This window comes from Pipistrellus hanaki (assembly GCF_964339955.1).
Source record: "Pipistrellus hanaki genome assembly, chromosome: 7".
NCBI lineage: Eukaryota > Metazoa > Chordata > Mammalia > Chiroptera > Vespertilionidae > Pipistrellus > Pipistrellus hanaki.
In genome coordinates this window covers 6433516-6448588 of record NC_140509.1, presented here as the reverse complement: position 1 = coordinate 6448588, position 15073 = coordinate 6433516, and the positions used below count along the sequence as shown (strand labels likewise).

General features: G+C 40.7%; 1 protein-coding gene across 11 annotated transcripts in view; it reads left to right on the top strand.

Annotated features, from left to right (window-relative positions):
• Positions 1-15073, top strand: part of FKBP5 (FKBP prolyl isomerase 5) — a 127076-nt gene that overhangs the window by 80232 nt on the left and 31771 nt on the right. For all 11 annotated transcript variants that reach the window (XM_084890036.1, XM_084890033.1, XM_084890040.1 and 8 more), the window contains 2 exons: positions 9428-9570; positions 10750-10864. In XM_084890036.1, coding sequence (XP_084746162.1) covers positions 9428-9570; positions 10750-10864 — 258 coding nt within the window. The remainder of the gene's footprint in view (positions 1-9427; positions 9571-10749; positions 10865-15073) is intronic.

Below are 15073 nucleotides of genomic sequence, written 5' to 3'. Positions count from 1 at the left end.
CCATGAGAGTATAAAAGCTCACTGTCACTTTAAAAGCATAAAGTGGAACAATAAAAGCAGACCAGGAGTGCCCAAAGAATGTCAAGACACAAGCTTTAATACTGACTCAGTGAGTTTGCATTTTCTTTCCTAGAAGTCATGGAGTAACAGTGCTGTGTCTCCTATGGAGGGAATACTTTGCAGAAGAAATAGGACCCAGGACTACCAGCAGATTTTGAGCATCACACCTTACCTCTCACTAAAATGAGATTGAGAGTTGAGTGGGTCCAACTTTCTCTGCTAGCTAATGTTTCTTTTTTCTGCAACTAAGTGGAAACAGAAGTGTTTGTGGCATGATACACTAATAATTTATTTAATTAATAATAATACAGCCCTAGTCAGTTTGGCTTAGTGGATAGAGCTTCGACCTGCGGACCAAAGGGTCCTGGGTTTGATTCCGGTTAAGGGTACATGCCTGGTTGTGGGCTTGATCCCCAATAGGGGTTGTGCAGGAGGTGGCCGATCAATGATTTTCTCTCATCATTGATGTTTCTATCTCTCTCTCTCTCTCTCTCTCTCTCTGTCTCTCTCCATTCCTCTCTGAAATCAATAAACATATATTTTAAAATAATAATACAAATGTGAAGATGACATCATAGGCAAACGCTATGCTTGCCTTCTCCTTCAACCACATCAAAATTACAGCCAAACTACAGAGCCACCATCATTGAGAACCGCTTAAAATCCAGCTGAATTGAAATCCTACAACTAAGAATATAAAGAAGGAAGTAATATTGAGATTAGGAGCGGTGGAAACACTGAACAAGCTTGTTCCACCCCCACAGGTGGTGGTTAAAATCAGGAGGGGAATTTCAGTTGGGGAGGTCATCCCCTCTGAGGAGCAAGGAATCTCAGCCCTGGGTTTCAGTGCTGGGAAGAGAAGTCCACGTAACTTCTGGCTTTGGAAACGAGAGGATTGTGACTAAGGGAGACAAAAAGCTGCTGGAGACCCAGTGCACAGGCTTACTTGAGCTCACTTGCTCTGAGCTCCAGAGTTGAGGCAGCAATGCGAAAGGCGCCAGGGACATACAGGGAGGGACTGAATTGTCTGGCCTTGAGGCGAGGTTAGAGCTGGGGGGCAGCTTTCTCCCAGACAGAAGTACTGGCAGAAGTCACTATTCTTTTGCCAAATCCCCCTGCAGGCACAGTGGGGCACTATATCTTGTTTTGAGTCTCAAAATACCTAATACTGTTTGCCCTGCCCTGGTGATTGATTCTCTGAGACGCCACCCCACTCAATATTCAAGCCCACCCATGCTAGTTCCAGTGGCTTTTCCATACTGGCAGGCTTTCCCAAAAATCTGTCAAAGGTTCACAATCCCCATACAAGCAGCATCTTGACCTCTTTGTGTCCCATATTTTTTGCTAAGCAGACTCAAGCCTGGCACTAGTACAGCTGGCCTTAGTTCACAGCTTAGCTTCTCCCAGGCACCTCCAAGCCCAACACAAGTAGCAGCCATCTGCAGATAACTTTGTAGCTCATACAAGTGCCTCAGGGCATAAGCAGTGGCTGACCTTGACCTGTATTTCCCAGGTGGTCCCAGAATCAGCACACCCAGTGGCCAGTTCTATACCACACCAAAGTACAACCCAACCACCTCCACAAATGACACACCAAAAGGCTGACTCAGCAAGCATCAAAGCCCTGCTAAAGTGAATGATGTTCCGTGGTGTTAGGCCCTGCACAACAGCTCTTCTGCTATAGTCAAGGCCAGTCCTCACAGCCAATCAGCCTGAGGATCACTCCTTCCTTGATGTGTCAACAGTGATGAAGGCTCAACTACAACAGGAGGGTACACAAGGGTACACCTGGAGCACCCAGTTCAGATGACTAAGGAGACGGTACCTGGCACCTACTACTAATACCAGGAGATATAGCAGCTCATCAAAAGAGAAACAAATACAGGGAGGCTGTCAAAATGAGGAGACAAATATGTTTCAAGTGAAAGAACAGGACAAAACTCCAGAAAAAGAACTGAACGAGAGAGACAAGCAATTTATCAAATGTGCAGCTCAAAATATTGATTATAAGGATGCTCATTGAACTCAGTGAGAACTTTAACAAAGAGATAGAAAACATAAAAGAGGAGATAGCAACCTGGCGTGTGTGGCTCAGTTGGTGGATGTCATCCGCTACACTGAAAAGTCGGTTCGATTCCTGGTCAGGGCATATGCCCAGTTGTGGGCTCGATCCCCAGTAGGGGACATGCAGGAGGCAGCCGATCAATGATGTTTCTCTCTATCCCTCTCTTTTCCTTTCTCTCTAAAAAGCAATAAAAACTTTTTTTTTTTTTTTTAAAGAAAAGGTTCATCAACTTGTTGCCTATAAGAGACGTCAGCAATACTTCTACCAGACAAAATAGACTTTAAAACAAACAAAGGCTGTATATCAAGAGACAAAGAAGGACCCAGCAATTCCACTTCTGGGTATTTCCCAAAACACTAATTTGAAAAGACATATGTATCCCTATGTTCATTGCAACATCACTTAAATATCCAAGATATGGAAGCAAACTAAATATCCATCGATAGATGAATGGATAAAGAGAGATGGTACATATATATAACAGAATATGACTCAACCATAAAAAGAATGAAATCTTCCCAATTGTAACATGAATGGACCTAGAAAGTATTATGTTAAAAGTCAGATAAATACAAATGCCATATTATTTCACTTATATAAGTGGAACTTTAAAAACAAAATAAGTTAACAAACAAAAGAGAAACAAACTCATAGATACAGAGAACATTTTGATGGTTTCCAGATGGAAGACAGGTTTAGGGAGATGAGTGAAAAGGGGACAAGGTTAGAGTTAGGATTAGCGTTGCCAGCTATAAAAACAGTCTCAGGGATGTAAAGTACAGCATATGGAATATAGTTAATAATATAATAACTATGTATGGTGTCTGATAGGTACTAGACTTACCGGGAATCACTTTTTAAGTTATATAAATGTTTAATCAGCCTGGCTGGCATAGCTCAGTGGTTGAGCATCATCCTTTAGGTCACGGTTCAATTCTCTGTCAGAGCCCATCTTGGGCGCAGTGGGGGACATGCAGGATTGAGCAACAAAGGAGAAAATAATTAGTGATGGAAAAAAACTAAAATTAAAAAAAAAACAAAACAGAAAAGTTGTGTTTTTTGAAGCTATCCTTTTTTATTTTTATTTATTTATTTTAAATATATTTTATTGATTTTTTTACAGAGAGGAAGAGAGAGGGATAGAGAGTTAGAAATATTGATGAGAGAGAATCATCGATCAGCTGCCTCTTGCACACCCCCTACCGGGGATATACCCACAACCAAGGTACATGCCCTTGACGGGAATCGAGCCTGGGACCTTTCAGTCCGCAGGCCGACGCTCTATCCACTGAGCCAAACTGGTTTCTGCTATTTTTATTTTTTGTTAATCCTCAACTGAGGATATTTTTCCATTGATTTTTTTTTTTTTTTTAGAGAAAGTTGAAGGGATGGGAAGAGAGAGAGAGAAAGAAATTGATGTGAGAGAGACACATCAATTGGTTGCCTCATACACACACTCTGACTGGGGCCGGGAATCTAACCTGCAACCAAGGTATATGCCTTTGACTGGGAATTGAACCTGAGTCCCTTTATGCATATTACATCTTTATTTTATAGGATAACATGAGTTGGTATTGTTAAGTGGTTACAACATTGGCCAGTGTAACCACTTAACAATACCAACTCATGTTATCCTATAAAATAAAGATGTAATATGCAAATTGACCCTCATGCCCTCACACAAGATGGCTGCCATAGGGGAGAGCAATTGGGGGTGGCTGGGCTGGCAGGGGAGGGCAGTTGGGGTTACCAGGCCAGCAGGGGAGGGCAGTTAGTGGCAATCAGGCCAGCAGAGCAGGAGTTAGGCATTGATTAGGCTGGCAGGGAAGTGGTTAGGGGTGATCAGGCTGTCAGGCAGGTGTGCGGATGGGAGCCAGCAGTCCCAGATTGAGAGGGATGTCTGGCAGTCAGACATCCCCCAAGGGGTCCCAAATTAGAGAGGGTGCAGGCTGGGCTGAGGGACACTTACCCCACACAGACACCCCTGCCCGCCCAGTGCATGAATTTCGTGCACCAGGGCTCTAGTATGAAATATAAGGAGCAAATTACAAAACGAAATAAACTATGATCAGGATTTTAAGAATATAAAAATGTATTGTCTGGCCAGTGTGGTTCTGTGAGGTTGAGCATTCATTCACCCATGGACCAGGCGGTCATGGTTCAATTCCCAGTCAGGGCACATGCCTGGGTTGTGAGCTTGATCCCCAGTGTGGGGCATGCAGGAGGCAGTCAATGATTCTCTCTCATCGGTGATATTTCTATCTCCCTCTCCCTTCCTCTCTCACAAATCAATAAAGATATTTAAAAAATATTTACTATGCAAAGTCTACATTCAAGGTGGGGCAAAAGTAGGTTTATAGTTGTTTGTATGGAAAATAATGCAACAATAATAATATAAGAATAGGCTTTGTTTTGCATGCTCAAAACTGCAAACCCACTCTTACCCGACCCTGTACAATTTGAAGGAAATAAACCAATAAATGGACAGTTTACCCTAGATGCCGAGGTTTCAGAGGGTTTTTTTTTTTAATTGTATTTATTTATACTTTCCACAAGTTGTATGAGTATGTGTTATTTTTTTTATATCAGGGAAATGCTTTTTATGAAAGAGTCCCAGTGTTGGTCAACTTAAAAACACCTATGTGCATATCATTCTGGCTCTTTCCTCCGTGTGTTTTATTCAGGACAAGAAGTTTTAATGTTCTCAGATGAGAACGAAAGCAAAGGCACAGGCATGACTTATTTAGCTTGGGGCCCCTGTGGATTAAATTGACAGGTTGTTTCCAGCCTGAAGGCCTAGCATTCATACCATCTATGAGTTAAGCTTTTCCTCAGTATACCAACCCTCACCCCAAGGCAAATGCCCCTTGTTTATAGGCTGTTTCAGTGTTTACCGCACTTTGTTTTTGAAAGGAGAAGAAAAAAAACAGTACAAATGTCTTTCTCCTCCACTGGCCACACGACATTGCATGTTCCTTAGAAGGAAGGAAGGAAGGAATGAGCACCTAAGTATTAGTGCCTAGAAAGACCTTTGCTTCTCAGTAATTGGCTAAATGTCTTGAACAAATGTACAGTAGAACCCCCACAATATAAAGATTTTCTGAAGGGCCTTGTAAGGTATTTGTCTTAAAATACCAATTCATAGTTTTAAAAAAGTGTTCTCAGTGGCCCACGATAATACAGAGAAGTCTTTGAAAAGCATCAGTGACCCGAAAGCAGCCTGTTACAGCAGCCTTTACATTGCTTCTGATGATTTAGGCTATTTTCACAATAGAACCATGTGTGCATGTATAAATTGACGTGGCCATTTTAGAAGGGCAGTTGAGCAATATCTGTCAAATTGAAAATACACATAACCTTTGTACTTCCAGGCATTTACTCTCCAAATAAACTTGCACAAAGTAGGCAAACACATATGGACAAATGTCCTTATCAGAGTACTGCTGGTTCTGTGTTTCCCAATAGGAGAGTGACTAGAGCACTGCAGTCATTGAGAACAAGGTTGGTCTGTTTGTATTTACGACAGTGGTAATGATGTTACCCTATATTAAGTGCACATTTTACGCACTTTGCCATGCATTTGACATATTTGATAATTCTTGTAATAGCTTTATAGCAGGTATTACTATTATTATGGCAGGTATAAGCATCTATTATTATTTTGCAGGTGTGGAAAATGAGACCCAGAAATTAAGTAACTTGCACAAGTAAAGTAAGGGGCAGATTGGTATTAAGAGCCAGGCAGGGGTCAGGTGCAGCCAGGCCCATAGCAGCAGCAGCCAGGCTGGGAGTGGCCGGGCCCGGAGCAGCAGGGCCCAGAGCAGCTGGGTCGGGTGCGGCCAGGCCTGGAGCAGCAGCAGCCATGCCCGGAGAAGCCAGGTCGGGAGCGGCAGTGGCCAGACCCGGAGCAGCTGGTTGTGGAACGGACCAGAGCAACAGAGTCCAGGCCCGGAGCAGCTCGCTCCTTGCCTGCCTCAGCCCCAAGGCTGCCTCTCAGACATGGCTGGAAACTTTTGGGGGAACTTGAGGGTCTGCTGAATCAAATGAGGAAGGCTTAGATCTGGATGTGTTGAGTTAGTATAGCGCGGGGGGGGGGGGGAGGGGGGGGGTGTTTTGATCTGTGAGTGCCTTGTGTGGGGCCTGGATGAGGTTGGCTGATCTATTTGGAAATGTCTTTTGTGTGAAGTGTATCCCTGGGCATGTGGAGGTATTATTGATTTGAGAAAATGCTAAGTAACTGATTTACTATCTGAAAAATTTAAAGTTCTGAAAGTTTAAGGTCTCTTGCCAAAAAGAGGTTTTAAAGCTAACACCTTAATTTTAATGGAGAAAGGGAATGACAAGCCCTTCCCACCCAGAACAGGTAATCCAATTCCAATCAGCAGCTATCTTTAAACCAGTGTTTCCCAACCTTCTCTCATGATGAGAATCACCTGGTGGAGTTGTTAAAACACAGATTCCTGAATCCCAACTAAGAAGTGCTAAACTAGAATTTTTGGGAACATATAGGTAAAATTGTATACTTAACTAGTGCTCTAACACAGATGTTATATACAGAGCACTAAGTTAGGTATGCAATTTTACCTATATGTTCCCAAAAATTCTAGTTTAGCACTTCTTAGTTGGGATTCAGGAATCTGTGTTTTAACAACTCCACCAGGTGATTCTCATCATGAAAGAAGGTTGGGAAACACTGCTTTAAACAGTGTGTCCATTTACACTTGAATGGCTACACCTTTTGATAGCCTAAGGGCAAGTTTACATGTAAACAAGTTTGCTCTCAATTCCCAGGGCAGAAGAAAAAACAAGGATTAAAAATTATTAGATTTTAAAATTTATTCTTAGAAGTGTAAAAGTTTATTAATTAAAAAAAAAAAAGGAGATTGAAAAACCTGATGAACAATAATGGCGGTTCATTGTAGTAGAGTTGGCGATATGGGAGGGGAGTGGACTGACTGTTCTCTGGGAAAGGGAGGGAGGAAGAGACTGAACATAAACTGTGCACCTATGGATGAGGACAATGGGGGAGGGGAAGGAGGCGGAGGGTGGGGTGGGAACCTGGTGGAGGGGGGAAGAAATGAGGAACCTTTGTAATATGAACAATAAAGATTGATTTAAAAAAAAGAGCCAGGCAGTCTGAGGCTCAAGCAGGTTGCACTTGGACCTCTGAAATCCATGTCCTCCTTTCTGTTGACAGAGAAGGATCAAGATACGATGATCCTTGACTTACCCATCCGCAATCAGCGGAAATGGGCTGGTCTAGGCTGTGATATTTTGTAGTTTAGGTGCATTACATGCATTTTGACATATTTTCAGCTTACAGTGGGTTTATCCATACATAACCCCATCGTAAGTCGATGAGCATCTATTATATATTAAATAAAAAAGCAGTTCAAAACTGAAAGTATAGTATACTGTCATTTGTGTTTTCAGTTTTCAAAAAAGCCACAGCACAGTGGAAGGATACAAAACAAACATAGCAATGCTGCTTACAAGGAGGAAGTGGATTACCTTTTATCTCTTACATGTGTTTTAGTAATAGGCATATGTTATATAAATTTTTAACTAAAATAAGTGTATCTGATATTTTGAAAAGTTAAATGCTTACTGAAGTCATGAGCCTCGAATGCTATATCCCTTCCCTTTTACATACCTTAGTATAGGGTTTCCCTTATTCTTATCCTATCACTGCTCTCATTTCTTATCTGCTCTCTTCAGAATTCCTCTGGGGTTCATTGTTGACCTGACCCCACTTCAAATATTTAAATTTTTATTGACATAGCACCTTAATTTTGTATTTTATTCCTTTAAATTACCTACATTTTTCTATTGTTTCCTAAAGAATTTGAGATTGCTTAAGATATGATTCTATAACCTACTAGTATAGTTCTTGAGCAGTAAGATTATCTTTTAGTTTCCTCAAATTAGGCAAAAAAAAATCAGAATTTTATAATTCTTGTGATTTGACAAAAGGACACATACCATTTTGTTTTCTTCTTTTTTTAATATATATTACTTTATTGATTTTTTACAGAGAGGGATAGAGAGTTAGAAACATCGATGAGAGAGAATCATTGATCAGCTGCCTCTTGCACACCTCCTACTGAGGATGTGCCCGCAACCAAGGTACATGCCCTTGACCGGAATCAAACCCAGGACCCCTCAGTCCACAGGCCGACACTCTATCCACTGAGCCAAACCGGTTTCGGCCATTTTGTTTTCTTAAAGAAAAAAAAAAAGAACAGTTTTTCCCCCTCCTAATAAATTTGAAAAAAAGGTCTATATCATAGGCTCTTATGTAATTTATTCTTTTCCAGTTATTTTTGTGTGTTGTTTTTCTCTACCCAACTAAATTATAAGCTTCCTTAGGACAAATTCATTTTCTTTCTTTTTAAAATTTTCATTGGTTGACTTTGAGAGAAACATTATTTTGTTCCACTTATTTATGCATTCATTGTCTGTATCTTATATGTGCCCTGACGGAATCAAACCTGCAATTTTGGTGTATCAGGACAATATTCTTAACCAACTGAGATAGCCAGCCAAGGCAAATTCTATTTTCTGTACTATTTTTGTTTCTACCTAGAAAATATTCTCTTGTTATTATGGTTGAAATGATAAATTAAACAACAACTGCAACCTTGACACATTTCAAAGTATATGTTACTACTACTTTTCAAAGACTTAATCTTTGAGCAGTTGGGAAATTGATACTTTTGTCCTCCTCATTGGGGTATCTTTTGGTAACCTGAAAAAAAAAATCACACCTGGCCAACTTGGCTCAGTGGTTGAGTGTCAATACATGAACTAGGAGATCACAGTTCAATTCCTGGTCAGGGTACATGCCCTGGGTTTTGAGCTCCATTCCCAGTGTGGGATGTACTGGAGGCAGTCAATCAATGATTCCCTCATCATAGATATTCTCTCTCTCTCTCTCTCTCTCTTTTTCTCTCTGTCTGCCTCTTTCCCTTTCCTCCCTCCCTCCCTTCTTTCTTCCCTCCTTTCTCCCTCCTCTCTGAAGTCAATAAAACTAAATTTTTTTAAATGAACGTATTTCTCAGTGTGTAGCTTTTACTGAGTTCTTTTATAACCCTTCCTACCTGAGTATAAAGTGTAAAAAATTGGAAATTTGTTTCAACTTTTGTGTTAGGACAGTTACTTTTTTAAAATATGGCCTACGGCTTTTGTTAAAAAGACAACTGGTCCAAAATGGAGTCACTTGTGCTAAGCCTCACATCAGCAAACCAACTTAATACCTAACATAATTGCGGTTTCAGCCTCTCCCTTTTTACTTTCTCTTAGGCCAAGTTATCAAGGCATGGGACATTGGAGTGGCTACCATGAAGAAAGGAGAGATATGTCATTTACTGTGCAAGCCAGAATATGCATATGGCTCAGCTGGCAGTGTCCCCAAAATTCCCTCGAATGCAACTCTCTTTTTTGAGGCAAGTATGTGTGTGATGCTGCCTTGTTAGCATCTGCTCTGCTACGTGCTGGTTCCACAGGCGGTAGAACGAGGAGCTAAGCTTGCTATTGAGAATGAGATCCAATTTATTTCTTTTGGAGCAGGACTTTTTGAATTGTTTCCCACAAATCCAAGGGGTGTGTGCCAGTGCTTTCTTAGAAATGTGTCTCTGGCACAAAAAGATCATATCCAAATAAACAAGCGACCAGGCTTAGCAATAAAGATTCTGGTCAGTAGTGTGCATATGACATACTAAAATTGACCAGAAGACAGGATGGAAATGTGGGAAATAAATGTTGACATATACCTAAATCAAGTTTTTTGTTTTTGTATTTATTTAGTTTAAACCTTACCCAAGGATAAGGATTTTACTCTCTAAAAATCATTTTTTTACATTGATTTTTAGAGAAAGTAAAAAGGAGGGATGGAAGTGAGGGGAAAGAGAGAGACACACACACATCGATTGTTTGCCACCCATATGCACCCTTGTCCAGAAATTAAACTCGTGACTCTTCAAGGCACAGGCTGATGCTCTAACCACTTAGCTCACCAGCCAGGGACTAAATCAAATTCTAAGGTATTTTCATATTATAAAGGTTTATAAATGTAATAGATCTCATTAAACACAGTAGGGGTGATAACATGTTATTGTGTGTTGAATTACACGCATTTGACCAAACTTGATTTTAAAATCGGGGAAGGGGGGAGATAAATGTCTGAAACAGTGTAACTAGGTAAAATACACTCTTAAGTGGTTACAGGCCTAATTTCATAGGATTTATTCTTACAATTTAAAAGATTCGATGAATCTGTGATGGAAAAGTGGTGGTGTCTCAAGTCAGACAAAATGGTTTTTGGCCAGCACTTTGTAGTTCTGGCTTTTTGCCCATCAGGCAGTTTTCCTAGTATTTCCTGTCTGTCTTTACTCTACTCCCCACAGGATGTGGTCCCAGACATTATCATCACATGAAGGTTCTTTCCAGGTATTGAAAAGTGCAATGTTCTTGTTTTCCCGCTCTTCCAATAACTAAGATGCATAGATAAATATAGAACAGTTTTATTTTGTAAAATGAAAGGAGAATTGGTTGCCCTTGCCTTTAAGTATATTAAATTGGCTTTGTTTGATCTTTTCTCAGCCAAATCTCCTTTTCCTTTCTAGATCGAGCTCCTTGATTTCAAAGGAGAGGATTTATTTGAAGATGGAGGCATTATCCGAAGAATCAAACAGAAAGGAGAAGGCTATTCAAACCCAAACGAGGGAGCCACAGTAGAAAGTAAGCAGATATGATAGCAAAATACTCCTGAACAGTTGGGTTTCTTCTATGTGGGTAAAATGGAGATTTCTTTTTAAAACTGTTTATAGAAATAAATATAGTGAATCTATATCAACAATAATTTAAATTTGACATTTATTTAGTAATAATGATCTCATCTAGTAAATATTTACGTGCCAGGTACTATTCCGGGCTCTACAAACTCACAAAGTGAACAAAACAATATCCCATCCATCAGGGAATTCTTACTCTGTGGACTCCTTGGTGTACTAACAACTGTATCAGTTGCCATATATGTTTATTCACATGTTCCTCACAATAACCTTATACAGTAAGACTTATTATCCTAAGAAGAGAAAAGTGAGATGTTTTCTAAATTGCCAGTACAGAGTTACTAAACAGAGCAATCCTATATAATAAAAGGCAAATAGTCCAAATGGTAGAACAGCTGAACAACCAGTTGCGATGGTGTGCACTGACTACTAGGGGGCACGTGTGGATCATGGTGGGCATCAGCTGTAATGGGATGGTGGAGTTGAGCAGGGGTGCCAGACCAAGGCAGGCATTGGTCACTGTCACCGGGGTGAGCTTCTGGTGGTTACTGAAAATTCTTTGCACCCGCTGCCAGTGCCAGAGCCACCACTCACACCCGCTGACAGCGCCCGGCGCTTGTTCTGATCATTTGATGCCATCTGCGGGTATGAGCGGTGGCTGCCGGCCCCAATCACCCTGAGGGTTTCTCCATCTCCCCCTGCTCCTGAGGGGCAATCAGGGCAGCAGCTACCGCTCACAACCGCTGCTGACACCAGCTCCAATCACTCCGCGCCATCTGCAAGCAGGTGGCAGGGAGGGCTATCAGCACATGAGAGTGGTAGGAGTGGGCTACTGGCAGACAGGGGACCTGGGCCACTTTTGGAGAGGCCGGGTGGGGATATGCAGGATGGGCTGAAACTCGCCCATGTGCCCACCATGGTCCACAGTTCCTTTCAAGGTGCACGAATTCATGCACTGGGCCCTTAGTAGATTATAATTTCCTTCAGGCCTCTTCAACTCATCTCCCTTGCTGTCATCAAGATAAACAGTTCATCATTTTAGTTTGATCGGAATTAAATGAGAGTGTTCATTTTGTTCTACGTCAGGAGACCTCGGTTCAAGGTCTGCTTTGCCATTTATTGAGTGATCTGAGGCTACTTCATTTTTTCATTTGCCAAGTTGGGAGTGAGGATACTACTGAGGTCTTGGATGACTAGTCATTCTTCCTCTGAGAGCACATTGTGTACACCACTGTGTATACTGCTTATCAGTTAACATTGCAATCAGCATTTGCCCATTTCCTCAGTACACAGTGAGTGCTTGACTAGAAGCTTCTTCATCCTTTTGTTTCTAGCATCACCAACAGAGCCTTACTCAGAAAATGCATTTTGCATGGATAAATATTGGAAAGATGCCATTTTTTGAACTGAAGTACATTAAAAAGAGGTGTGAAAAAACAGGACCACTTCCATTAAGGAAAAAATCAAATAACTAAACAAGGATGGCAACATGAACTATTATAAAAGGCCCATTTGAAAATAAAGAATTCATTTAAAACTGTAAACTAGAATAGTTGATTTTTATATATTACTGTGGACCCATATTTCATTTTTATGAGTCTGGCAAATTAATTCAAATTAGTTCTAAAATTGGAGATAGTTACAAATAATATTACTGTACTACTGTAATTGAAGTATTTAGATAGTTATCTTCACAATAAGTTTTAGAATAAATGAAGAAGAGCTCAGATGTGTGTTGGAGAAATACCTAGACCAGGGGTCAGGAGAAGGATTCTGGCTTCAGCTGGCTCTCTCAGACCTTGCCTCTTGAGCTTCAGCTTCCTTCCTATACAGTGATGCTGGCAGGTAGGCTTCTTGGTTCCTATGGTCCCAATAGCCCTAAACATTCTTTGATAGAATTCTAAATGTTTATAAAACTTATAGGAATGGTAGAAAATCATTTTCAGTATATAAACAATCACTGTTCCGGCGTGTGTTTTCTTACCTCAATTAAGATGACCATCTTGTAATTTTTATGCAGTATTGTCCTTTTTCCATTTTATTAAAACAGTCACTGTGTGCTAAAGTATTCTAATTGACATTGTTATGATGACCGTTAGTTATGGCACTTTAGTTTAATTGCCAGTAGTGGCTATGTTGTGACTTTTAAGCTTTGCTTTCATAGAAAATCCAGTCTGACTGACCTAAGGCTCTAAATAGCCACTAGCTCCTCTTCTCCCAACTCCTGTTTTCTCACATCTTCTGCTTTGTTAAATTCAGTGCTTGTAGTACATCGAAGTGCTGGCTGGGTCTGGCTCTCTTGCCTGTTGCTTCACAGTGCTTTCAACCACATTCGCGTGCAAAGAAAGCAGACAATGGGCAGTAATTTCAAATGTGAAAATTTCAGGAATATTGTAGTTTCCAGAATTCAGATTGTTGGAGTACCCTTTCCGCTCACCTCTTTTCTCCCTCCAAATCCCACTGAAGTGAGAGATGAAGAATTTTTGCAAAAAAAGAGAGAAAGAAATCCACATTTGTGCTGGAATCCAGGAAGAATACAAGAAGTGGATCAGAAATGATGAAAAATTCTGGAATATGTAAACTAGATGAAATTGGACTGATGGAAACTAGAGTTGGGAAACTCAACCCAAAACAGGTGTAGAGAAGACCTCTGTAGAGGTACATACCGTTCTTCTCAACAAGCTTGGGCAGAACTCCAAGCCCACAGGCAGCTGGTGTGAGGGAGCCGAAGCAGGCTATGGGGCAATACTCAGGGTTGTTATAAAACAATATGGAACAGCTGGGCCAGTAAACCTCTAGCGGAGTAGTTCTTTGGCTGAATTTAGAATTACCTGGGGAGCTTTTAAGATTATGATGCCCAAGCTCCAGTACAGACCAGTTAAACAAAAGATTCAAACCCCAAAGGATGGAACTCCTCAGGCACAAACAAGTGTGTGTGTGTGTGTGTGTGTGTGTGTGTGTGTGTGTGTGGTGGTGGTGGTGGTGGTGGTGGTGGTGTTGTTGTTTTTAACTCCCCTAGTGATTCCAGTTTGCAGTCAATGATTGAGAATTCCTACTCTAGGATCTGGCTATAGCTTTTGCTCTCAGGCTGAAACCAGTAAGGCCAGGTTAAAATAAAAAAGAGATCTGCCGCCGAAACCGGTTTGGCTCAGTGGTAGAGCGTCGGTCTGCGGACTGAAAGGTCCCGGGTTTGATTCCAGTCAAGGGCATATACCTTGGTTGTGGGCACATCCCCAGTAGGGAGTGTGCAAGAGGCAGCTGGTCAATGTTTCTCTCTCATCGATGTTTCTAGCTCTCTATCTCTCTCCCTTCCTCTCTGTAAAAAATCAATAAAATATATTTTACAAAAAAAAAACAAAACAAAAAAAAAAGAGAGAGATCTGCCTCAGAAGACCCCACATGTTAGGCCTTGGACTATAGATGAGGACGTCAAGTATTTTTGAACTTTTAAAACATGTAAAGGGGGAGTGAAATAGTAGGTCTACACAACAGTAAACATGCTAGAGTGTTTGGCTCCTCAAGTAAAACTTTTTCATACATCATCATGGAAAAGTGTCCCCAACCTTCCTGTGCACATCATGCTCAGCACAGAGTAAATGCCTAGGAAGTATCTGGGATCCTCACTACTGTGGAAATGTACTCCTTAAAAATACTGTGCGAGGCACCTAATTATAATAATTTCATCTTGCTTAATTCTGCCTCTGTATTATGATCAGACAATAAAAAATCATCAGCAAGTACTAAGAAAAAGAAGAACCAAGATAAGCTAAGAAGAAATGGAACTTTTAAAATACTAATTACTATCTTCAGAGATATATAATGGTTATTAAATGCATAAGTCAAACAACCAGCTTCTTTGAGAAAGGAAAGGAAGGATCAAGTTTCTGGAAATAAAGAATATGATTATTGCCCTGGCTGGGTAGCTCACTTGGTTAAAGCATCATTCCCATGGCTAAGATGTGGATTCAGTCTCCAGTCTGGGCACATATAAGAAGAAACCAATGAGTACATAAATAAGTGGAACAACAAGTCAATCTCTCTCTTTCTTTCTCTCTCTCTCTCTCATCATTAAATAAAAAGATTTAAAAATATATGATTATCAAAATTAGGACTCAGTAAGGGTTGAAAAGCAAAATGGAAAGTCTCAGTTAATAGA